We start from the raw sequence: 26,329 nt of genomic DNA, 5'->3' as shown, positions 1-26,329 counted from the left end.
TCTTGTCAAACAAGCATGAGTGATTTCTATTGGAAAAAGTGTCGTCTAAAATAGTGTTGGGTGAAAATCACTCCCGATGTTTGAACGTTACTGCGTGAAGAGAAGTGCTGCGTATCATAAATGTAGTATAAATGACGTGCCAGTGATTTATGTACAATAATAAAATATATCAACCATTATAAATGTTTTGCACACACACACAGGCAACGATCCATTTTGCAACAGCTGTGCAAATGGGTCAAATTCAAAAAGTCAAAGTGACCTCGTATTATCTCTGCTGTTGGCCGTCAGATAGCGGTTACAATTCCACATTTCCATGGTGTGGGGCCAGTGTCTCCAAGAGACCGACTCCAAAAACTTAACCACTCGGTGGTGCTCACAAATGTCAACCCAAGTCACCCTTGCAAGAAACACGAGGTCTCAACATGGTCTCAACGAGCTCTCACCTGGCAAAAATAAAGTCTTTGAATTCATCCATTAGATTTAATGAACCCAAAATTATTGAGTTAAGTGTATCCATAACCAAAGTATGAATTGTGCATATGAATATATGCCTCATGAGATCACTGCTGTCCGAGACAAATGATTCATCATTACAAAGGATGTAACATTACAATAAATCACAAACTATATATAATATACGTGGTATCAAAAAAATGTTTGAATTCCAAAACACCAGAAACTCAATGCAGACCTGTCATACCCTCATCGAGACTGGAGAAAACATAAATCCACAGCTGAGAAACCCACCCCTTGTCACAGCGAATACAATAATCGAACACAATAATTTGTTACGCGCGTGTGCGCTCTGGCACCGGCGTGTCACCGCAGCCCACGTTGAAGCCATCTCGCAGTCTCAACGATGATACCGAGACAACAGATGTTTCGCAAACCAACACGCGCGCAAGCGTGCGCGTGCTGGGCTGTCCTGAGTTTGAGATGCAGGGTGAGATCAGGCTTTGGGAAGCATTGGGGGGCAGGCTCAGGGCACCTTACCCCGATGTACCAGGAGGAAAAAAGAACAAACATTCATTTTCGCTTCACCACTGGGATTGACGCTCGTCGATTGTGAAATCTTTAGCATCGCCGGCGGCCTCAAGTGCTTTGTTAATTGTCGAAGAGAGACAGCACGTGTGTTTGGTGGCACCTATCTGCAATGCAGCACCTTAGAGGCAGGGTTGATGGATTACATAACAGATTACTATTGTGTATAGCACACAAACACATAGGGCAATGGAGGCGGCCTGCGAAAGTTAGAAAGACAAGTATTATACCGGCCAATATGCGGAGATATTGTTCGTGTTGTCCCCGTCAGCCATCCCTCTAAGGTGGATACAAATAGTTACCATTTTGTGCAGAGCCAACGGTGGTTGCAGTATGGAGAGATTGGCATGCACTTATAAACACTGGATTCAAAGTTGTCAATGTAGTTGAATAATGCCCCAGTGGAGGAAGACCTGAATGCTAATTGGAAGTATTTTAGTCCCAAAACCTTTGATTAATTTTAATCATGGTGCACAGAATGCAACGTGCTTCAGCTACACAATGGTTTATCCAGACAACATCCATTCAAAAAAGCTGACTTACATAACCTGAAATGGGTCATTAAAAGGACACTGATGGACAAAGCTTTTATTGTGAATAACTGGAAGTAAAAGTGCTTTTAAATAAAATTGCCCCATTTAAATAATGGCCAAGTGCAAATACAGGCCTCTTCTGTCATCGGCAACATGGCCTTTTACAAACATCACGAAGCCACTTTTCACAGAGCCAATTTTCTGCTCACCCACGTGAAGCCAATAAATCTAGCTAACGCAGGCTTCATTTCCAGAGCTGAGCCCATAGCTCACCGGCGTGCTTTCTGATTCGCGAGGCCCACACGAAGAACACCACGGGAAAAACCAGATGCGGCGACAACGGACCTGAAACAGTGATGCCTGGGCCACCTGTTTCTGGATTTACTTCACCCCCCCATGCACTTTACAAACCAAAACAATAAACACAAGCCATATGGCACGGTGAAAAAAAGCAGGCACTGGTATACGTACGGCGTACTAATGTTGTGATCATTGTTGTGCACGAGATATTAAGTGGCAATTTCTTACGACTTACCTGCACAGACTTGTGGATGTTATAAACCATCAAATGCATTGATTTTATCGGAGCAATCTAGTGTCCTCAAATACCCATGAACAATCTCTAGATTGTAAAGCTTTCCTGGATAAATAAAGTAAATATTGCCACATTTTATTTTGGTCCAAATGCCTTTTAGAAAGCAACCTTTATTTACCCTCAGGACAATTTTGTTTAAACATCTCCTCTCAATTATAATGATCTGGCTAAGTGACTGTGGTTAGAAAAAAGTAACCAAAAATTAAAGGATTAAAGTTGAAATCCTAGTGGGGGGGGGGGAACGGGACTATGCCAATCATCCCTCCTTGGTCAATAAAACGAGTACAACTTTGTGGGTGGTCAACAGTGGACGCCCTTTCATTGACTGGCACCCACGTTTAAAATGTATTAACACTCTGACTTTTCCTTTCTACGTGACTTTACCCGAAAGAACCAAGAATATAACGTACCCCCTATTTAAGATAAATAGCACGTACATAAACAAAGTGCTGCACCAGCTATATAGCTTGTTTTATTCGCGAAGCCGCATTTTTATGCACCAGTAATCAGCAGCAAGTGCGTGTACGTTTAATATACCGCTTTCATAACCTTTTAGCAATCTCTTGTGTGATGCAGAGCGATGACAATTCAGCAGCTCATGGATTATTTTTAAGCATGCGAGAAACTGATGACATACCTGTGAAGCGAATCAGTGATAGGGGAACCAGAGTGGTTCAAAGGTTGTAATAATGCCCATGTTCAAAAGCACTGAAATAGTACCACTGGCTTCCCGAGTTTCAATTCAGGGTCCAGACACAGACGAGTGTGGTGAAGAAGTAAAACCACAACCGCATGTTCTGGTCACCAAAAACTGGACCAAAAAAAGCTTTATATGAAATTGCTGCCACTGAGAACTACATCACTTTGGTTTCATTGTCATGCAGATAACACTATTTTGCATGACACATAAAAGTTTGCATCTTGTATGAGACCAGAAGTAGTTCTGTAGCGTCTTCTGGCATGATGCGATGCCACTTCAGAATTAAGAATGTAAATTGCTTCATCTCTCGACATGCCACCAATCACACAAATGGGAGCAAAACTGGGAGTAAAACAAAAGGCAAAACTATATACGAAGCAGCGCGTTGCTGGCCCGCAAAAAGTTGGATTGGACGCGGTAAAGTGACCCCCCCCAACCACGCAGGAGCACTCCGTTCTCTGGCAGCGGGGTCGACATTGAGATGTCACTGCCTAGGCGGAAGGGAGCGAACCAATGAGCGAACGGGCATCAGGGAACGAACGTGCACACACCGCTGATGTGCGCGCTATTTATACAGCGCGCACCGTGACTTTGTGGGCTATGTCCAGCGGCAGGGAGGCCGCCTGGCGCGGAGTGCTCGCCCACGCGAGCACTCCGACCGCAGGCGATGCTGACACGGTCTCACCCCCGCGTGGTTGTGAAGGGCTCCACGGAGAGAGCACGTGGCGCTATCCGCCGTGTCACGTTCCAACAATTGAGCGTCGCTCCGCGCACCTGTCGCAGGCAGAAGATCGCGTTCTCTCCCTTCTCCCCAGTGGCCAGGGAGAACTGAAGTCATTCGAAATAGCCAAATGTGTAAGATTTTTTTTTTTACACCTCCAGCCACTTTTAGAGAAGCACACTCTGTTCGGGAACACGGGTTGCGGGTTTGGGCAAGTGCCATGGACAAGGCAACATAATCCTGAAAAACATAAATATAACAATGGGCCCCCTTTGCACATTTGTGTACGTACGGGTGTAGACATTGAATAGCAGATTGACAGAGATGGACCCGCAAAAGGTTTTCTGAAAAACTGACGGCATTATATGTACCTGTACAGCACGATTGTGAATCCACTGCTGGATGAGTCTCTCTAACACCATGCAAAAGAAAAGCCTCGACAAAGGAGTTCGACTATAACAACCTAAGCAGGACCCTTCCAAAATAGTCATGAGACTGTTTTGGCTGCCTGTAGTATCTGGTCAAGTGGCACTATGGATAAAGCATTCAGCTAAACGCGGACTTGACAGTTCCATACGGCTCAAGCCCATCATCTCTGCTGGGTAATTAAAGAGGCTTCACACTGTGGTACGTGAGAGGTGGCCATATGACTAAGAGGTCGCCATATGACTAAGAGGTCAGAGCGCTGAGGCTACACCACCGGTATCCAAGGTTGACATCTAGGCCCATGATTAAAGCATGTTATCCTGTAGTGAATCGATGGTCTCAGCTCAAGTGACAAATGACTGCAAGCAAAAACCACCACGTGAAATATGGTTTTATAATTAATTTGGATAAATTCCAGCTCTGAGAATGTTAAATATTGGTTTTACTGTCGTGCAATGACCATGTGTGCTTTGTGGACAAGGGGGTCACACTTGACAGGAGGTAGATCTGTGATGTCGTTTCGATGGGCTGTTCTCTTCATGCGAGAGATCCGAATAGATCCGTTGTCTCACGACATGATGCAAATCGCACAATTGGGATAAAATTGAGGGACGATACAAAAAAATTACGTGCCAGTGTGAAGTGAACTGTGGTCATCCTATGCCATGCCCTCACTTGAGCAGGGAGACTGTGAATATTAAGCATGAAAACTGTTTTATGATATCAATTGCACGGAACAAAATAAAACACATTTGCAAAGCTGATTATTTGAAGGTTCGTAATTTTAAAATAACTACGAAAACAACGATCGAGAGCATTACTCGATGAAAAAAAAAGTATTGACAAGGGAAAGCGCTAGTGGCTTTTGTTTCTGGCACTTATCAGGAACTGCAGGGCCGCAGCGAGGGAAGAAAGCCTTCTGCGGCAGACTCCACAATAGCGCCCGCAGCTCGTTGTCACTCAACGAGCTCGCCATCCTCTTCCCAAATAGTTTATGCGACCCGCTCGAAAATCCTTAACCTTTAAGCCACAAATTTACACCCCAAAAAAAAGAGACAAATCTCCAATGCGATGCCAAAACAAACAGAGATATCCCCGTTTGGTCACGAGTACCAGTGCGTGAGCCCAACAGCACATGCCCCGATCGAGATACTGGTCCCCCTCCGTGAGGAATTAGGAATTTCCACGACTGGCTCTGTCACCAATGGATGTGAGGAAAACCCAATGCTCACTTGAGCAGTGAGAGTTTCTCAGCAAATACCATTAACAATCACCTTTTAAGGCCTGCACTGCACAAGCGAGACATACGGTCTGATACACATATTCCTGGCCACCTTTGTCTCCCCAGTGCTGTTTACAAACTGCATCAGGTAATAACTCTTATGGCCAAGTTGACATCTGTGAGGGCCACAACAGCAAGTTCAGAAATACCACCTGCTAGCAAGTTGTATATCCGAGAACGGAACCCAGGTTAGCGGAATCATAACACGGCAAGCGAACCGCTGCACCACCACTCCTCTCTTACACACACACAGTTGCATGCACAACTAGGCCTGTTAACACACACACATATATATAACACAAAACTTTTAACAGACAATTGCACTTTTGGTCAATGCAGCAGAATTCACAGGCAACCATGTCCAAGAGTGAGAATTCAGAAAAAAATAAGAATTACCATTAAAGGAAGCCCCCCACCCCCCCTGGCCACAAAATTAATGCACACACAGCCGTATTTAATTGTTTAGAGTCAACGTTCCTTTGGTATTTTATGAGCAACATTTTCCACTCCATGTCTGGGCTGCCTGGCAGCTGCCCCAACCTCGCCGCATGGCAGTGGGTTGTCATAGGGTAAACGCACGGTCTATTTATGGCCATTTTCCCCAGCTGCCCGCCCACCCGCACACGGAGGGGCTCCTGTGAAAGCACATTTGGCCTGGGCCGATGCGGCCAAAGGGAAGAAGCCACTTGTGCCGGACAACGGCATTTAGCGCGGACACTGTACATAACAGATTGCCGTCTCTCACTCCTTGCACGAACTTAAAAAGCAAAGCGCATTGCATTGTAAAAAAAAAGTAACGCTGCGTTGAAATTGAATCGTGTGAAATTGATGGGGTGCATAAAATCATATTGTGCACGGATCCATCATTCACCATTCGTACAAATTATGTCATCGGGCTGATGTAATTGATAACAGAACTAGACGAGACAAATCGAGACCGTTTCTAAGAAACAAATAAGAATCAGTTCTTGAACCGAACCGTTATCCCTAATCGTGACAATTGATCGTACCCCAGGGGAGGGAGTGAGTGAATGCCTATTAAAATGAACTGAAAATAACGTAGCGGCCAACAAGGTGGGTTCGTTGGGGTCACTTTAAAGCCGCCGCCGCCACCACCCATACCCCCCCCCCATCGAGCACCAAAAACTTACACGAACACAATTTAAATTTTCCCCAGTGCTCTTATCTCATTCCAGGAACCAAAACGAGTTTGGTTAAACAACGCCAACCAGTCCCGTCACTTTCCCTTTGACCTTGTTATAATAAGAACACGAGCAGGGCAACTATCATGCTGCCTAGGTGTAGTTTCCGTACAATTGCTTATTACAGACACTGCCAATACTAAATTTTGATTTAAAACTTTCCTGACTGCCTTTTGGCGTCCTCTGATCAAACATCGTTTAAGACGACACTCAAAAGAAAGCTGTCTCTGGTGTGGACCAATCAGTTTCAAGGACAATGCTTCTATTATCAGAGTGTTTTTTTGTTTGCATTCTGACCACAAGCATTGTGGTTAATGCAGACATGATTCCTTACAAAATGTATCAGTTTGGTGTTTTAACATCTTAACACCTGTTTTATTGCCAGAAAAAAGGGGAAAAAAACTATTATCAGGAATTCATATTCTTTGGTTATTTCGGTAAAGCCACGTAAGATAGAAAAATAAAAATAATAAAAACTGATGTAGATGAGCCTGGTTCTTAAGAGTGTACTGACAACCTCTAATGTGGACTGTAACCTGGTTATTAAGTTTGGTGAGTGTACTTGGCAGTCTATAATGTAGACTGTAGCCTGGTTCTTAACCTCGGTGAGCGTACTGGCAGTCTATAATGTAGACTGCAGCCTGGTTCTTAACCTCGGTGAGCGTACTGGCAGTCTATAATGTAGACTGCAGCCTGGTTCTTAACCTCGGTGAGCATACTGGCAGTCTACAATGTAGACTGTAGCAATGGTTAAACTTAGTGAGCATACTGGCAGTCGATAACTTCACCAAAAGAACCAAAGAATACTGCCAATACTGTTAAAGGGTTATAACCTGCATAGATGGAGTGGACACTGCACCCCGAACTTTAATTTGCTGACATTATAATAGCAGCAATGCGAAATGCACACGCACGCGTTACATTGCAGTTGAGGACACAGCATGCATTGCATGCAAAGCTCAAGCACATCACAAAAATACGCTCGAGACTACGTATGAATATAAAGCTATACATAGCGACACAACGACAGAGCCATCCATTTAGCTAAACAGATTCTTTGCACAAGCAACAAAAGCTCACATTCGTCAATAACATTGTGGCCTGAAAATAAAATATATAATCAGTGACGTTTCGGGCAATGGCCCTTCTTCAGCGCACTACAGGCACGTGTGCGAGTACTAATAAGAACAAGAGAACGACAGCACATGTAAGGAAGGAATTATGTGATGAACACTACACACTCCCACCCTCATGTCTCCCCACTGCTGATATTGGAATCACTGTTATCAGGCACTTATTTAAAGCTGTGTCGACCCAGAGAACCTAGCTTATATATCGATCGATGCATTTCCCCACGTGTAACGTTAAACACAGTCACAACTCTGGACGACGCAGGCATTCCCTTCATCCATTACATTACATACGTGGGCACATTTGTGCAATCACAATAGTTCACTCCCTCCCACAAAGTGGAGTGGGGGAGAAACAAGAATTTTCTAAAACAGGACAGCTAAAATTAGCATCTTAAGGGCAAACAGTGAGGTTACAAAGTGAGCAAGCCAGCCCAACGTGCACTGCCTACTAAGCTCCATGGTTCGCAATGCTCACACACCTTTGGCGCAGCAGAAATAACTTCACGATTGTTTTAAAATGACCCCAATACACAATGCTTCCTGAACAGTGGAACCATTCAGAACCGAGAAGAGTCAACAAGATCAAGGTGCGTGCAGGGAAAAACCAACACAGGACGGACAATAGCGAAGAGTCAACAGATGGTGGCTGGGAGGAAAGTTGTGCAGAAAACATCAAGAAGGAAACCTTCGAGCCCGACGATTGCCAATGCAGTTGGACTGCTGTGATTGACAAACGTTAACTTTTGAGCTCGAAATTTGTGCCAATTCACAACATTAACCACAAAGAGACTCGCTGCTCGAGCTAGCATTGGGGCGCGGTGCTCATCTGCAGTGGAAATTCTATACTTCTACGGCAGGAGTAAACACAGTCTCTTTACGATGACCACAAACCGACTTTCCGAAGGGGCCAACACGTTTTTTTGGCCGAGAAGTCGGAATAGGCTGGACGTTTCCCAACTGGGATTTGAACCTGCTATCTCCTGACTGGGAGTCGAGCGCTCTTGCCACATCGCCTACCGAGTTAACATGCAAGGCCAAAAATATACTGCGGCGTCAACATGCTAAGCACGTATTCACCATTATCATCTCAATGACTGCATCCCCAGCACAGATGACCGATGTAGGAAAATGCATCGCATCACCTGGATGCCATGAAGATAACACGCGAGTCTCTTCCCCAACCACCCTTTTTGGCAACGTTTCCATCGTGAAACCAAAAGGCGTGGGGGGGTGGGGGGTGTTCCCAGGAGACACCCGGGAGACGCGACAGACAGTAGTGCTGCTCAAAGAGGACACATGTTCTGGAGCCGATGATTTACGACCTGGACATACCGGCCAGGATGTAAGCTGCACAAGGCCGCCACACTGTCAAATCCCCCTGTCCGAGGCAGGCTGGTGACATTACTAGCACAGCTCGAAAACATCTTCAGAGACCGCCTTCATTGACAACTGCCTCAGACGAGTAACAAATATGTAGAGCTGACGATAAAATGCTCATCAGCCACCGTCTAAAATATTAACCTACTGCTGGGAGCACAATTTTGAAAAGTAGTAATTCTCTTGACAACGAATTGCACTGCAATTTCCAAGTAACAGCTTAATCCAGTACTTGGGGAATTTTCAAGTGATTTTATGACTCAATACTTAACTTTCCAGCACTGCCTAAAGGCCAGCAACAGAGATGAGTGCCATCGCATTGCTCCTGTGAGCAAGGAGATACTTTCTTTTTGCCATCGTGACCAACAGAAGTGTGTAGTCACGTACTCAATAATGTACACACGCTACTTATATTTGGAATACAAGTGCAAGGAACCGAATGTTCTTAAAGATACAACAACACCCACGCGTGTGCACACACACACCTAGTAAAAGCCAGTTTAGCAGCGTGCATCATTGCAGTTTTGGTCAATGAGGAATATCCCACTGAGCTCAACAGATGCCACCAAGCTAGAGAAAGCATTCAGGAAGGACCGATCTGGTACAGTAGCTTAAAGCTCGCACGTAATTTTCCAAATTTAGCCTCCACTCCAGAGCTTAGCAGCCTACTCCTGGACAAGGCATCTACAGAATATTCTGCGTCAAAAATCAAAGTATCTCGCACTTCATATGGGAGACACTCAACTATGCCAGCTGCCCTGCACCGGTGGTGGTAATTCTACATTACCATGGCTGGGTAGGACAAGCAAACATGACTTCTCAATGTGATAATCATTTGATTGACCCCAGAGAAATGATGAATTGAGTCAACCCCTCCACCTGGGGTTTGCGACTTTCTATGTTTGAGTTGGGTGCTTTATCAACGTACCATAAGGTTGGATTCGTATAATAAAACGCTGGTTACCCTGCTGACATTTGGGCTGATTAAATATTTAGAAATTATTTGAAGAAATGTTGTTTCCGAATTAGTAACGGTAGTAAATGTACGCAAAGAAAATGTGTGTTTTGATAACGGCTCTTGCTTAAGAGTTATTCAACACCTTCATGGTTCTGTTTAAGCTATTTGACCATCTACAGCTGCGCCGCTTTTGAAATTGGCTCTCCGTGCATCAGGCATTAAACATGAGCCCTGAAAATGGCCCTGAATGTCAGAGCATTGAGTTGAAAAGGCTGATATTCTGCGATGGAATTCAGGCAGCCGCACATGATTAAATCAGAATCTCAAGTGGAGTGAGTGCATCGTCTCAGCCCAGCCAAAAATGACTGAATGAAAAGGACCTTCGCATAAATAAATTAGGTTTTGCACCTATTCTATCTGCATCCCACATCAGGTAAGTAACTGTTTTTTTTATTTGAATAAGAATCAGAATATTTGCTCATACTGGAGGAATCCGATGAGCTACAAAGCTCTTTTTCACAGATGTCCAGTCAGGGATGGGTCAGTTGAATAAGTCTAATCGATTGATTTATTGTCAGCGAGTTGTTTTACTGAGCGAGTGAGGGGAGATGACAGCGCAGCACATCACACCATGTTTGCTGAGCTCCTCCTGCAGCATGTCCTCCAGGGCCTCGTCCTCGGTGATGTCCAGGGGCAGCTCGCTCTCGCTGTTGACCGCTGCCACATTGGCGCCATGCGCGATCAGGTACCTGGCAACAGAGTCCCGCGAACAAGGTTACTCACTGCCCACCGCGGCGAGATTCATAGCCACCAGGTGACTTCACGTATGAAGGCTTAGGTGGGCAAGGGCTGAGGATGTATGGGACTAAACCTGGAGGGCGAGATGTTCTGGGTTGCTGGGATTTAAGTCTGGGCAGAGCTGAGAGAGCATATGGTTTGAGGAAGCAAAGGGCAGTGGAGCTAAATATATTGTTGCAATGCACTTCTATGCTCCCAGGTCTATGCTCCCCACCTGTACCAACCTGCACCGAACCTCATGGTCAATTAAGCCTCACAATCTGCACAGCGTGAGGATGCCTTCATCCAGAAATGTACTGACAAAGGACTATATGCATGTACAGTGTTTAAGGTTGGATTCTGGTACAGGTTTAGTGAACTGTTTGGCTCATTCCATATTAAATAGTCGGAATGTGTAGGTGTCCTTCAGACATTCAATGGAAGAGTAGTTAAAATGTACAGATAGGCGTGCAACCTACTTGCTATACTGCTATCCCCTAGCCAGATGTAGTAAAAATTTTATAAAATTATATACGTATAAATATTAGTTGAAATCGACTTCAACATATTATGTTATGTAAAATGGGATCTCAGTATGCTTGGGATGTTAAAACTGAAATCTGAATTGTTTATAAATACAAAAGCCCTTTGCATTGTGAACAGGCTGTAACCATAGAAGCATAATCGTGAACTGTGCATGCATGCAGTCCAGGCCCGATAAAGCTCTTACAAAGCAAAGCTGACAACATTGTCGTGTAACCAGAGAGATATATTCGTAAGTGCCAGGGAACTTTTCTTGCAAATAACCGGCTCGTGAAATAAAAACGTGTAAAAAAAAGCTCTTTTTAGAAACACGCAGGATTACTTGAAGGAAAAAAAGTATACATTTTCTCAAATAAGCATGTGGCGAGAATCATCTCCATCGGCAGGCCTGAGGCCCAGCAATGGAAATTCCACGTTTCCATAATGGAGTCAGTCTATACATTTTTTTATGTTTAGTTTTGTTGTCCTTCCCCGCACCTCTGATTAGCATGGTTAGCTACGTATGGTGCTAAAGACATTCAAAATATATACATTCATACAGGCGGCTGATAATTTCCAACAAAGTTGCATTCAAATCTTGACTTAAAGCTTTTGTGACTGCAGGAATTCATATTCTTTGGGTCTTTCGGTATAGTCACGTAGATGGGTTAAACAAAAATATAACAAAAAACGACGTTTCGATCGCAACACAAGCGGTTATCATCAGGAGAGCAGCCTTCATCAGGAGAGATGGCGACTGCTTGTGTTGCGATCGAAACGTCCTAGTTTTTTTTTGTTATATATTTTTGTTTAACCCATCTACGTGACTTTACCGAAAGACCTAAAGAATAAAAGTTGTATTCATTTTGTAATGATAAAAACATTCATAATCTTTTGGATTTTTTATGAAATTAGGTATTGAACATGATAAAAACTGCATTTTAATTATCGGTGTTGCCACCCACTGGACGTTCTTGGTATTATTAATAACATAAATATTCCCATTCAACTTGAACTTTCTTTCTTCTTACTTATATGTTACACCATGGCTATAGCACCCTGTTGAGGTGCAGAGAAGGAGTGAGGCATGATGGGTAACGGGAAAGGTAAGTGGCAAGGCACCACACGCAGCCCCCAAAAAACCCTCTCTGCATCCTACTAGGCCCCAAGAGTAACCGACTGGGCCCCGAGAGGAATATTGATTTTATTAATAATACCAAGAACGTTCAGTGAGCAGTGACACCAAAATCAAAAAGTCCTTAAACTATCCCTCATCAATTGAAATTCCTATTACTCATTTCCCTATGGCGGTAGATTGTTACGTTAAGCTTTAGAACGTTTGAAATCACTCAAATCCCATGAGCTACTGCAAAGCTTCCTTTCAACGCGTGCAACCATTTAAACCATCCGATCGTACTGCATGTGCAACACGAGCAAGAACATGTATAATGCTTTTAGGAGCCCCCAAAGCATTGTACACATGTCCGGAGTTAAACTTCCAGGACTAGGGTTAGAGACAGATTCACCTATCTACACAGCCCCCCCCCCCCCCCCTTAACAGGGGAAACGCTGCACCTATGAAAGCAGATACGATTCTTTCCGTACACAATAAGGCAGTGACAGAGAAGTCGGGGAACAAATGCTTTGTCGTGGGTTTGAAATCAATCCAGCTGTTTGAATCCGGCATAGCGCAAAACTGCAGGATTAACCAACCGTAACCTCATTAGCGACGTCCATCAGAGCAGGGAGTTAGTGTTTAAAGAGTGCCAAACTGCACCTGGGAGAGGCGCGGAGCCAATTCAATCACACACATGCACGACGCTCCTTATTTAGATCATCTGGAAAGTGGCAAGACGCCAATCCAAGAATAAAGCACCCACGCGGCCCTCCAGCTTTGAACCCCGATTAAGCAGGGGGAGGGTCCACGCTAAGCCCAGAGTAGTCGGGAGCGTTAGTGGAGAGGACGGCGTGGGAGTTAGGGGTGTAGGTTGACAAAGTGCCACCCTCTCACTTGACAAAGGCAACCGTCATCTTAGAATGACATTTCAGTCATGGCAACAGTGGGGCAAAACAAGTAAAAAAAAGTCAAAGTGTATCTGTCCTCGAGAGCCGTGATGAAACTTCTACATTCGCATGGTGGACCGCAGCCTTCCCAGAGAACGAAAACTGTTGAATTTTGGGGGTTGACTCTAAACCGTTATCTGCCCTGAGGTCAATGGGATTACTATCGCTTCATGAGAAGCCAACGGTGGTTTGCCTGCTGAAACAAATTCTGTTGAAAAAAAAGTGATCCAGAAAAATCACCGACTGGTGAGACTTAAAGGTAATTTACTTTTCAAAGATGAAACGGAGGCCCTGTCTTACAGATCGGCTACTCCGATACGATGTATTTATAAATAGGTGACCGTGGCACTACTCACTTGGCAATGTCGATGTAGCCGCAGGACGCAGCAGCGTGCAGAGGAGTCCAGCCCTCGTTGTCCGCCTGATTGATGTTGGCATCGCGTTCCACCAGAAATTTTACCATGTCGAAGTTTTCATCAATGCAGGCCTAAGGGCAAGTAATTAAACAACAATGACCACGGGGATCACTAAAACGTCCTTTAAACATCAAGAGGTCATCCCAACAAATGCATACAATTCCAACACATAGCTCAATCACTTCTTTACGCATCCAAAAGATCCAACTTTCAATACCTGCCTTCTATATTTTCCCACCTTCAGGATTTAGGTTTTTTATGTAATTCCCAATTCCCAACCTCCAGGTACCACTTAAATACCTGTCAGTAAATTGACCTCATCCATACTGCCCAAAAGCATCACCCATTTGAATCTATTGCTTCTGATTGACTATAAAATGTTTTCCTGGAATCCGTTGCAGCGAACATTCACCTGTCCAAATTGGTTTTTTTTCCAAGAATCGTTCTCTTATAATAATTGTATAACATTGCAAAATTAATGTATTATTGCCAATCTTTATCCCACCATTCCTCAGTCAACAACAGAAGAGTTGTACGCCTTTTGGCGTCTACTGGTCCAACACCAGTGGAGACTAGGCTCTAAGAAAAGCCGTCTCGGGTGTGGACCAATCAAATTCAAGGACAGTGCCAATATTATTATCAGAGTTGTCTCTTTTGTTTGCATTTTGACTGCTTGTGTTGTGGTTAATGCAAACATGATGCCTTGAATAAAGGTGTCAGTTTTTGTGCCAGTCAAAAGGGTAAAACCTATTACTATAACAGATTAGGTCAACAATGAGCATCTAAAAAGCGATCGACTAATTTAGGAAAATGTAGAACCCACCACTCCATGAGAACGAGCAATAGAAATGAGCACATATACATGCTCGTCCGAGCAGCGCTACTTTGACCCAACTATTGTTTGTTTACACGTTCAGACCCCGGGGCTGCAAATCCTCTACCATGTCAGAGAACAAAAAAAACTACCATGTGCATCTCTTCGTCTTCTCACAGGTATGGCATAACGAGAAATGTTTAAACAAGGTGGAAAGGTCATCACGGCCAATGCCATCGATGCCAATTGACGTGATGACTTACAGTTCCTTCTGCCAAACCCCTTAGCTGTTTCACAGTCAATACCAGACCACCAAGGGTCTGCCCTTACATCATCCGATTGTCTGGATTTTGGTCTTCCGCTGGGTGCTACACTCTAATGACTTTCTCAGTAACCACCTCTTCTCCATCCTGTACATGTCGGTCTGTCCACATCAGAATCTCATTTTCCAGATTTTATACGCAAAGCTTTCTTGCAACACTTCATTTCCAACTTGCGAGTCACTTTTCCGATACGGTCACGACGTTAACAAAATCCTCCCCCAAAGCACCAATACTCTCAGGATAGAAGCTGATTTTCTAGTTGCTTTGTTATTGATGCAGCCTCTCGCTCACAAGGCCACTGGTGCATCAGCACACAGTGAACATAATGTTCTAAACACGCAGCGGCACTAAGCAGCAATTATTGATCAAAGGCAGACCCCCCCCCCCCTCACTGTCAGGTTGGCAAAAGGGCGTTGGCAAGAGGGGAAAGAATCTCTTTTATTTTTTATCCAGGATCAGGCTTGGATAAAACACCACACCACAACGCAACCACAAGATGCAACACAACACAGAAAGGGGAAGTGGCCTGACACAACAAAGGGCGGGGGGATCAAAATGATGATGAATGATAACTTTACGAGACATCTGTGAAGCAGGACCATCACTTGGATGAGAGTTTGTCAGCGTCGATCAAAGTGCTCTTTGTGAATGCGAACACAAAACAGGATCCATTTCGGTTGATAATAAGGCCTGTGGACGATTCACTCCCCCCTCGTGATATTAATAACAATCCCAATTTGGAGTTATGATTTCATTAAAAAGCCTATTCTTTTTTTTAAGACAGCGGTGAATGCAGGTGTCTAGTGGAAGCAAGGGTCACGTGGACCCCTTTCATCTATTTACACTTTAAACTCACATTCGTCCGAAATGCAGCCTTAAAAAGGGAAAAAAAAAATCTATGTAAAGAAGAAGTGACGTTTTGGGCAATGGCCCTTCTTCAGTGCATTACATATAAGGTGTGTGTGTAAAGCCCTTTGTCAAAGCACTACTGGGATGAAGGCACCTTCCTAAACCTTGATTTGTTTGACCTTCTTCACCACACTGACTAGTGGCGGGCTGGTGGTGGCAGGGGGGAACAAAATGGTTGAGATATCACGTACCACTGATGTTAGCCATGGCCAAGAATGCAATTCAGCGCAGTAGGTTTATAGCATAATGTACGAACCACTGTACCACACATTCCACCTCCATATAAAGCAAATATTAAATTATTGATTATTACTTGCACGACTTAATGCACCATGAGCATAATAACAGATTTCTTTGGAACGGGAGATATGGGATTAAATATTAATTAATTACTTTTGCGCTGTACAATAACATTAAAACAATAAGACACTATAATACAAACATTTAATGGTGATAGTCATTGTAAAAATGTTATTTAAATATTTCTAATTATTTTTTTTTATTTTAAACTGCTCAACCACAAGGGGGGGGGGGACCCTAGGGGCCAGGTGTGACAGTCATTCGCGACAACACGTACACCACAATCCACTAGACGTGGGAATGGAAACATTACTTCATTCGAGATCAAGGTCCAGAGGTTATCACAGCCCACCTTCACGATCACCGCTCTCTTTTGCCAGGCCCCCGGAAAAGCTGCGGTCGGCACCTGTCCTCGCAAGGCTGTCGTTAAAGAACCCCAGCATCTGGCTCGAGGTACTCGGCTTGGTTGCCAACCGTTGGATGCCAAGCCATTTGCTCCTCTCAGTAACAGGCCCTTCCTCCAGACTGAAAACGTGCCCCGCAAATCACAACCTCGTCCTTCTTACACCATCTATAAAGTGTTTTTTTTGCCATGGTTCTGTTTTAAACTGTCAAGGTGCTTACCCAATCCTCCCATGAAATTCCGAGCATGCCCCACTTATATTCAAGCTGTATTCAAAGGCCATATTCACCACGGTGTCAAAAAAGAGATTCTTGAATCAAACTCATATGTGATCATTCACTCCATGGGAAATAAATAGCTGCAAGAATAGTACCAATAGAATATATAGTTTTTCTTGTTAATTATGACTATTATCAAGTGAACCAGGTGTGTTGTATTGCTGCTGGTTTTAGGCAGCAGATCCTGGGTGTGGATTACCATAATCTTGGTGAGGGGGTCACGGAACGGTGTTACAACACCCCGCATCTGGAGCCCTGGCTGCCAGGTTTATCGTGCGTGCCCAGGGTCCACGTGTCAACAAAAAAATGCAGTGCATTTCACAAAGCAGGAACTTCACACAGGCGCATGCACACGTTGAGACAGTTTCACGCAGCCTTTGCATTCCACGCATTTCAATCGCGCAAAGTTTACACAGTGTGAGGAAAAAGCTCTCCGCACTGGTCTGGTGCCCAACAATAAAAAGGAAAGCAGATTGGGCTCAGGATGGCGCCCGGTCAGCGGGGGTAAAACCGTAGGTCGAGAGCCCCCCCCCCCCCGCCCTGTACGGCCACGGGCAAGTTGCCACACGCTTGCACAGCCGTCCCCCGGAGGAGACCAAAGCCTCGAAGGACCCCCTTGAGTACGAGGAGTGCGCGAGGGCTACAGCGCAGAGACGATGCCATGAATGTCACCGGCTTCACAGATTCAGCTGCTGGAGGCATCGACTCGCCCGGACAAACTGCGGCCGTCATTTGGCTCGAATATTATCGTGACAATACCAGCTGAGTGCCACTGCGAGCTAACGGCGCCGCTCAATTCACAATCGGAAAGGCTGCGGGTTCAAATCACAAGCCTGGGGTCAACTCGGCCCTTCACCTCTCTAGGTTGATAACATGACAATCACTTCTTGTTCAATCAACAATAGCTGTTAATGGGAAAAATCACCATTGTAAAAAGCTGAACTTTTCTACCACAAGCCCAAGGCGGCCACTTGAATTGAATACTGCTCACAATACTGTATATAGTTGAGTACGAAGACACCAAGACTTTTCGTCCATGTCCATTCACGTGAACGCTGCCAATGACGTTAATGCCTCCTACAAAAAATAATAGTTTTAGCTCTCAAGACTGAACCACTAGCTTGAGAGCAAGGTGCTATAATGACTCTAAGGAGTAGATTTAGCAATAAACCATCCTATATTGCATTGTGTGTATGACATGGCACGGATGCAATTGTTTGCATGAAGGTCCACAGTAGTTCATGATATTCACGGTGGGCATGAACGCATTTTGAGGTTGCATAGTTTCGTTTTGTTTTATATTGAGCAGGTGTGGTGTGTGCCATGGTTAAAATGTTTCACACAATCAGAAATGGTATTCGTTTCAATCCAGGTCAAGGGGTTTACCAAGCATATCGCCTCACCCAGGGTCTACAAAGCAAGCACTTATTATGAAGAGGGACGTCAACAGTGGCTGTCCGATACAGTGAAAGGAGCCACCACGGACTCAGGGCTGCAAATGGGGATGACTGAAACATGCTCATTTGAGCAGGGGGGGGGGGGGACTTTATTTTTAATTTTTGGACGCCTTACTGTGAAACCGAAGACTACAGCAATGGCAGACGGCTCAAGTGTGTTGGGGTAAGTACCGCTTCCCCCGATTCTCACTCAGACACGCCGTGCAAAGTTGTGAAGCGGTCACACCCCAGTGACGTCACAAAAGTCTAAAGGGCAGCACAATTCAGTCTCGCAATTACCTCAACAATGTGCACTCTCCACAGCAACCACACTTGCAACTTGTGTTTTTGTAAATCTAGATTGAAAATTAATTTCTTCAGAACTGCTTTTTGTGTTTGGTTTCCTGTCCCCCCCCCCCACCACCACCTCCGATTAGCACGGTTGGCTACGTATTGCGCGACAAGAGTGTTCACCAAAAATGAATACGTATGCCCGTGTCAAAACGGCAAAAAGCACCCAGCATAAAAAGGTGTCCCCCCGCGCGCATTGCACAACTCGCGCTTGCCTGCCGCGCAAGTGGCACCTTCCTTTCGGCCAGATGCCGCAGGAAAATCTTTGCTCGGCTAGCCCCAAATGCTGCAAATAGACGCTCGGTTGTTTGATCATTGTCCGTGCGCGCGTGCGTGCTAAGCAGCCAAGAATTTACATTGGAATGGTGGGCGAGGATGCCGTCATGCTCGGGCCAAAAGGCGCAACTCCCCTGAGCTGGCCGGACGACTATAGCGATGATCACGCCGATCACCAATGGAGCGGGTTTGCACGGAGCAGACAGCCCAATTCCCACTATGGCCACAAAATAACGGCTTGAGGGGGATTGCCAAACCACACTGTCTGCTAGGAAGTGGAAGTCAAAGGCACCATGATGTAACTTACAAAAGTATGCCCTTGCGTGTCTCTATTGTAACCAAACCGCCATACATGAACACCACCCATAACTAAATTGTAAAATAATATTACCTTTTATATGATGGTGGTGGTGGTGCTGCGGCAGGGCACTCAAGCTCACATTTGGAAGGTTGTGTATTCAAACCTTTGTCGGGGGTCGACTCATATAATTCCTCAGGGGTGGATATAATTATTATCACTCTGTAGGAAGCTACCTCGAAAGACTTGCCCAGGTTATGGGAATGCCGATTTTCTGTCATTGGCTGACAGCCACCAATAGAGAAAGATGACTACCCATAAGGTTGACTGACCGATTGATGACAGTCACCCAAGTATACCTGAAAAGAGGTCATAACTCACCAACAGCTGTCACCTGGTTAAAAGAAAGCATGATGACTTACAACGCTTTAAAAGGGGTGTTATGAGATAGCACCATGAACGGACATCTTTTTCATCATTTGCAATGGTTCCACGAGCAATTCACATCTGCCCTTCTTCCCAAAACTGTACTCAGGTTAAGATCCTCTCCTTGGGAGAAGTACGCTTTCATGCTCGGTTGCCAAAACAACTTTAGCTTCTCATAAATATTGCTCACAACACATTCAAATTGTGCATGGAAGACTTGATCACGTGTGATCCACGTGTCTATCTATAACCACTGGAGATCCCACGTACACCATATTAACAATACACGCCTACACGTCTGAGGCTTCCACACCGATGCACCCCACAAGCAACCAAACGTCTTCTGCAGGATGAAGGCCTCCTTCCAAAGTCGTGACCACCCATCGCGATTCCGTAATGCACCAAACCCACACAGCACCCACACGTGAGCAGATTCCAAAATAACCGATCTGTTTATCAGATTTTGATCCTCTCGAACCGTAACAATTCACGGGGGGTGGATACTTTTATGCCGAACACACATCTTTATGCCGCACGGGCAACATGCTGGATTGCGGTTTTCGCATGCGCTAGCACGCGACCGTGCGATCGCACCCGGCGGACTCTCTTGGAACTCGTGACGGGGCTGGCAGCGGGGGCCCCAACTGTGCGCCACCGTCGGCAAGAGACCCGCGGTGACGTCGGCACTCCCCGGTTTCTCTTTGCCCGTAGTTGGGAAGGCTCCCCTCTTTGCCGGCTGCCCTCCTCGCCCGCCCACTCGCTAAGCGTAAATATCGGACACGAGTCTATCGGGGGGGGGGGGGGGGGGGGCTCACGTGCACAAATTCCTCACCATATTTGGAGCACTTGTCCGACAATTCCTTGCCGAGTCTTGACGGCACAGGCCATACGTCACTCTCTTCCCCGCACACACACACAGAACTCACGACGGCTTCTGATGGGGTCGTCACCTTCCTACCACCCGGCTACACGTCCGAGGCCTCCACACCGATGCACCCCACAAGCAACCAAACGCCTTCTTCCCCGCTGGCACTTTGTTCGCTATTTGCGTCCTTTAATTTATTTGAAAGTTCAGTCAACTTGCCTAGCGCCATAACAACCAACCACCACTCATCAGGTATCATTGATTTGCACTAACCCCAATTGCTTGTTTGAGCAGGGGACACAGGTTTCCTGATAGTCATGTTATTGGATATATAATTTAGATGGGAAAATAAACACTTCCATGCTGACAAATTTCCCTTATGGAATTGTTCTGTCATCACACAGTACAGTGGAACCATTCTTTATTATTACGCCAAATATCAACACCCACAAAACTCTTTTTTTTAAAAAAAAACATCCTCCCTTAATCCTTTTGGTTTGAAGAAAGCAAAAGATTCACGCAGAAGATGGTTTTCAAAAGGAAGTATGAAAAAAAAGAGGTGCCCGGGTGACTCATAGGTCAGAGTGCTGAGCAGTGGCACCGCTGAAATCCTAGGTTCAAATCTGAGTCCCAGCCTGTGATCAAACCGGGTTCTCCGGGATCGCGACTCGATGGTTCTTGCCCGGTCACAAACAGTCATGTAAAAAAACACATTGAATTAAATTCGATTTTAAACTTGATCTGGCTCAATTCCAGCTCTTGAGAATTAAAAATATCGGTTTGGTTGTCGTGCAACCATCTCTTGGCAGAGTGTATGGGAAAGTATGACCACGACTATGTGTTGAGGGATTTTTCAGGGTCTTGTGAAAGATCTCTTCCCACAGGTCACTCAAGCAGAGTGATCACAGCTCTGAGATTTCCAAATGTATCCACTGTCAAATTGCACGAGGCCAAAGGCACAATTCAATAATTTTGTGGGGAAAAGACAAACACAATGTAAAAAGTACCTGCGTCTCAGCTTATTTGAGTACACTCGACTTGTGTAAGTTGAATAACTTGACCACTTCTGTGTGTGCTTTCCAATACAAATTTGTTTCTCTTTAATGGTCACTACTGGCGCCATGTACTGTGATTTATGTGTTGTTTTTACAGGGACATCCTGATTATAACTGCATGTAAATGGTTGGGATAAATCACGTGTAGCTTATTTCAAACTTGAACCCTGAGCACTGTGTCCTAAATGCATTTATTTTAAAAAAGATAAAGGACTTACGTGTGTTTAGGATGTTAGAAAATACGTACGATGCTTTTTTGGGGGCAAACAATGTGTCCAATTTTGAATATCCTAAAGATTTTCAATCAACTTTTATTTGAATCGACGGCACTTATGCAACTAAAGGAGTGAATCGGAGCGCCGGTAATCACCGTTCACATCGTACGCACTGCAACTCAATTGAGATGGGAGAAATTACAGAGAAAGACAAACCAATAAGTCTAACCCCCACATGAGTAGGAAGGAAAATTACAGGAAAGAGAAGATTTTTTTTTTACATGGGAAGGTTCTTAAGGCTGGGGAAAAATACATTAAAAGTGTTTTATTTAACCATCACATTTTTTTTCAAACTGTCGTCTCCTAAACATGACAGTGGAGGGACGACGTCATTGTTTGCTCCAAGAGCTAAGCAGCTTTGCAGCCTACAAGCAGAAAGACCCGGAAGTTAGGTCAAGCGGCAACATGTCAAATCAGCTCTGCTCCGTAAAAGGAATTGGAACACTAGGCAACACGGGTGCCCAACAACACTCTTCCCTTGCTGTGCATCAAGTGACGGAATACTGCGAGATCTACACGGCACAGGCTGTATTAGCATCGATTTCATCGATAAAGAAGAAAAAAGAGGTGCAAAAGCCCCGTGAAGAAAATCTGTTTGAGTCCACTTGCGGTAGGTCTTAATTATGAAATGATGCGAATGGGGCATAACAGGTTATTTTATTTAGTGTTAATGAGATAACATTTACAGAATTAACACCTTTAAAAATACGCCACAAAAGCCAGCCTTTCATAAAGGTCAATGAGCGATGGACTGTTTTCACACCTATCCATAAGTGGGGTGACACTACATGTACACGAGAAAAATAATAAGCAAGCAATAACCATATTTCGATTTAAAGCTTTCGTGACTGCAATGATTCATCTTCTTTGGTTCTTTCGGTAAAGTCACGTAGAATGAGTATAAAATAATAAATTGATAAAATAAAATAACACAATAATATTTTATCAATTTATTATTTTATTCTCATTCTACGTGACTTTACCGAAAGAACCAAAGAAGAATAACCATATTGTTACGATTCCCTATGCAAACTGATATTATATTTCTTTGTAAAGTCAGAAAAAATGGATTATACAGGAACATTTTTCTGAAAGAACACAGAACTTGCACTTTAAGGATGTAGTACTTATGCTTACAGGACGCACGAGCTGCCTGTTTGTAGACTACACACTCCCCGGCGTTCTAAAAATTCCAGAAGCACAACTGATAGACAATGCATCTACCTTTCACTCACAGTATAAGTGCCTCCCTAAAACAATGTATGTGTGCAGAATTGATTTCGCACCGCACGTAGACAACCGTGCTAATCAAGAGGTGAGCAGCAACACTGGGTGGTTTTCATCTCCGCTGAAGGAACCAAAAGCAAGTGGAGGAATCTCAAGTCACATGACGGGGGCCAATGTCTCCAGATGACGTAACCTCACCGCAATGTGCAACGCAGATAAACGCACTTTTTTTAAACAAATGTCACATTAATGCCCTGCTCAGCCGAGATGAAAAATATGCGCTCATTAAGCACGTTTATGCCATTCTCACTGACATTCGAGACATTTTTGTTCGTCAACATTCCCAGCGGAACTAACCTGAAAAAGTTTGTAATTCAGCGTTGCTCTCGTGAACACAATGTTTCGGCAGCATTCATAATATATTATTTGTTCATGCTGTCAATATCATAATGTGAGGGTCTGAATAATTAATACTATACATTATAAAGAGACATACAAGAACGCAGTCCAAAGAGACAGAAGGTTGGGAATAAATTGAGCCAAAGTGTTTCCCGTCTACACAATGCAGCGGTGCTTCTCTGCGTTGTTATCCATCAGCCAGCAGTGTAAATTTCATCTTCCCATGCCCAGACTCCCTATAACGCAATGAAATAAATAAATCTAACTTCCATTTCGTGCCTCCACATACAAATATATATTGGCAGAATTGGCCGTCTAGACTTACATTAACTGGCAACATTTGTTTGAGAAAAGTCTGGACTGGTTTCAACCTTCTGGGTCTCGTCAGCATTGTCAGGCTCGCTAAACAAAAGGTTGCTGTCAGCTCAAAAAAAGTAACATTGTACATATCTCCTAAAGTCCTGTGGTGGACTATTCTCCAACCCTCTTTGGACTTCCCACAACTTGGCAGTCAAGTTATCAGCAGTCGAAGGGGAGTGATGGGTTAAGTCGATCCTGACCAGGAATCTTAACACATGGATTTTAATAGCAAGTCAAACCTTCAATCCAGAGCACCACCCTACCAGACCTAGTATGGGTATCAAGAAAACATTTAAACTTAGTTTTGTGGTACTTTTTGCAGCATTTAAAAAACTTAGAATGCCCCATCTAGATGATTAATATCATTGTGTGTATACAGCATGATGTGATTTTCACACCACATACAAGGTGTTAGATGCGATATAAATGTAGGGGTGTGTTGCCCAGCACACACGTGGCCGATAGAAACATTATAAATAGCAACACGTTTGATCGTGAGTCATCACAGCAGCCAAAATAACCTGGCTTGCAGACAGTAAGCCACTTTTTAATGACGGATTCTACTTAGCATTTGAATTTCCAAAACACATACGATACAGTCTGTTCATTTTTTTAAGGGGAAACAATATTTATCGACCGGAATATTGCAGTGCCAATTGCAGCGCATAAATTGAATGTGGTTTCCCATTCTGCAGTGCAATAATAAGCAGACACGAGAATACAGTGCAAAGGCATTCAGTGACCTTTGCCGAGCGCTGCCGGATGTCAAACACCCAAAACCACAATCATTTAGCAGCTTCGTGCACAGCATACGGTTTACATAGTCTACACTGTACTGAACTTATCTGGTAATCCAGCAGCTGATTGGCATACGGCTTGAGGTCTACACTGCACTGAACTTGACCATCTTTAAGAAAATAACGACACTTAAATTTAGATAAAGTCTGCTAGAAATGTAAACATGTTGAAATAATAATTGTCTCCAATTATTGCATTGCTATATACAATACTGTACAGTCCATTGAGATTTCCGTAAATTAAAATAAAAGTTCATTATTGTGCATAGAAAAAGAACTATCTGGGTGACATGGTGATTTAGATTCATTTATGTAAAAAAATGGGAGTTAAAATCCTTAGTTGGGGGTTTTTCAGCACATAATCCTTCTGTCAGAATTAATAGAAATTTGTACCAAATTGTTGAAAGTCAAGAGTGGTCAATCCAATGGAGGTGCCCGCCAAGGTGAATGTGGCTCATTTGAGCAGGGAGAAACTTGGGGCTTGCTTTTGTAAAGGAAACTTTCAGTAAACTCGAGTTGTTTCTTTACCCCAAACATTTATTCCAAGTATGCGTGTTATTTAATTTTAACGGATGCCGATTTAGAAAAACAAACATAAACACCAAGATTTAAAGCTTTCGTGACTGCAGGGATTCATATTATTGGTTCTTTCGGTAAAGTCACGTAGAAGGGAAACAATAAAATAATAAAAATATAAAACAATAAAATTACCACGACGTTTCAACTGCAATACAGGCAATCATCATCAGGTGTGAAAACCACATTAGCACCACGGAGAGCGATTTGGCAGTTGTTCAGATGGACGAGTCCATCTATGTTCAGAAAAGAGGAGGGGGGAGACGAAAATAAAGAATGCGGTCTGAAAGCCACCGTAAGCGTGAACAATCAATTAAGACCCGAAATGGTTTATCAAATCCTTCTGGCTTAGCAATCATTGTTTCCCTTCTACATGACTTTACTGAAAGAACCAAGAATATAAAAACACCAAGAGTTCATCTAAAATCAAACAGTATATCTGCATGACAATAGGTGGAGTTGGTTGCTTTGGAGTGGTTTTAAATTGCACACAATCTGCGGTACCAAAAGCTTCCTATTTTGTCATGCATGTGCCCTGTTAAAGTTGTTTAAAACAACCTCCGTTTATCACACACGCCTTTGCCAAGTAAGGAAGCTAATTGTATTTGAATCATTAATGTGTTGTAATCTTACACTATCCTATGGAAACCAACACAGTGAGATGTGTCATAGCATGTGTGCAAGTTACGCAATTTACAAGATGCCATCGATAACAATACTCTTTGGTTCTATTGGGTAAAGTCACGTATTTTCACCTACGTGACTTTACCCAATAGAACCAAAGAGTATGGATCCTAGCAGTCACGAAAGCTTTAAATCTAGCATCGATAACAGCTTCAATCCTTTAACTTATCCTGCAAAGCCTTGCTACAGTCTCAATACATTTTTGGAGGAGCCTGCAGTGAGATGTTTGGCCATTTACTGAAGTCTCAACTTTTGGAAGGAGGTAAGTAGGGTAATCCAGGTGAAATAAAAGACGCACATGTGAGTGGATAACACTTCGTAAATACAAAAATCTATACAGATGGAAAGATGAACATTTGTTGTGCTGGTGCCAAATTAACTCCGTGAGTGCAAAACATGGAAAAAAAGGAGGTAGGCACAAATTTTGTATCCATCATAAGAATGTCATTTCTGAGAGAGGGGGTCTTCAGCCGTTCCATTTACTGGGTGTTCAGAAAAGAACTGTTGTTAAACACCATAAACGGAGC

The 26,329-nt window shown here is 43.9% G+C and overlaps 1 protein-coding gene across 13 annotated transcripts in view; it reads right to left on the bottom strand.

The window, feature by feature from the left end:
• Positions 1 to 26,329, bottom strand: part of LOC116952022 (protein phosphatase 1 regulatory subunit 12A) — a 108,431-nt gene that overhangs the window by 63,291 nt on the left and 18,811 nt on the right. For all 13 annotated transcript variants that reach the window (XM_076072771.1, XM_076072778.1, XM_076072763.1 and 10 more), the window contains exons 2-3: positions 13,691 to 13,821; positions 10,602 to 10,720 (exon numbers count right to left, since the gene is read on the bottom strand). In XM_076072771.1, coding sequence (XP_075928886.1) covers positions 10,602 to 10,720; positions 13,691 to 13,821 — 250 coding nt within the window. The remainder of the gene's footprint in view (positions 1 to 10,601; positions 10,721 to 13,690; positions 13,822 to 26,329) is intronic.

Source organism: Petromyzon marinus, chromosome 3, assembly GCF_048934315.1.
Source record: "Petromyzon marinus isolate PM22_M1 ecotype Great Lakes invasive population chromosome 3, UKy_Petmar_22M1.pri1.0, whole genome shotgun sequence".
Classification (NCBI taxonomy): Eukaryota; Metazoa; Chordata; class Hyperoartia; order Petromyzontiformes; family Petromyzontidae; genus Petromyzon; species Petromyzon marinus.
This window is presented reverse-complemented; position numbering and strand designations above follow the sequence as displayed.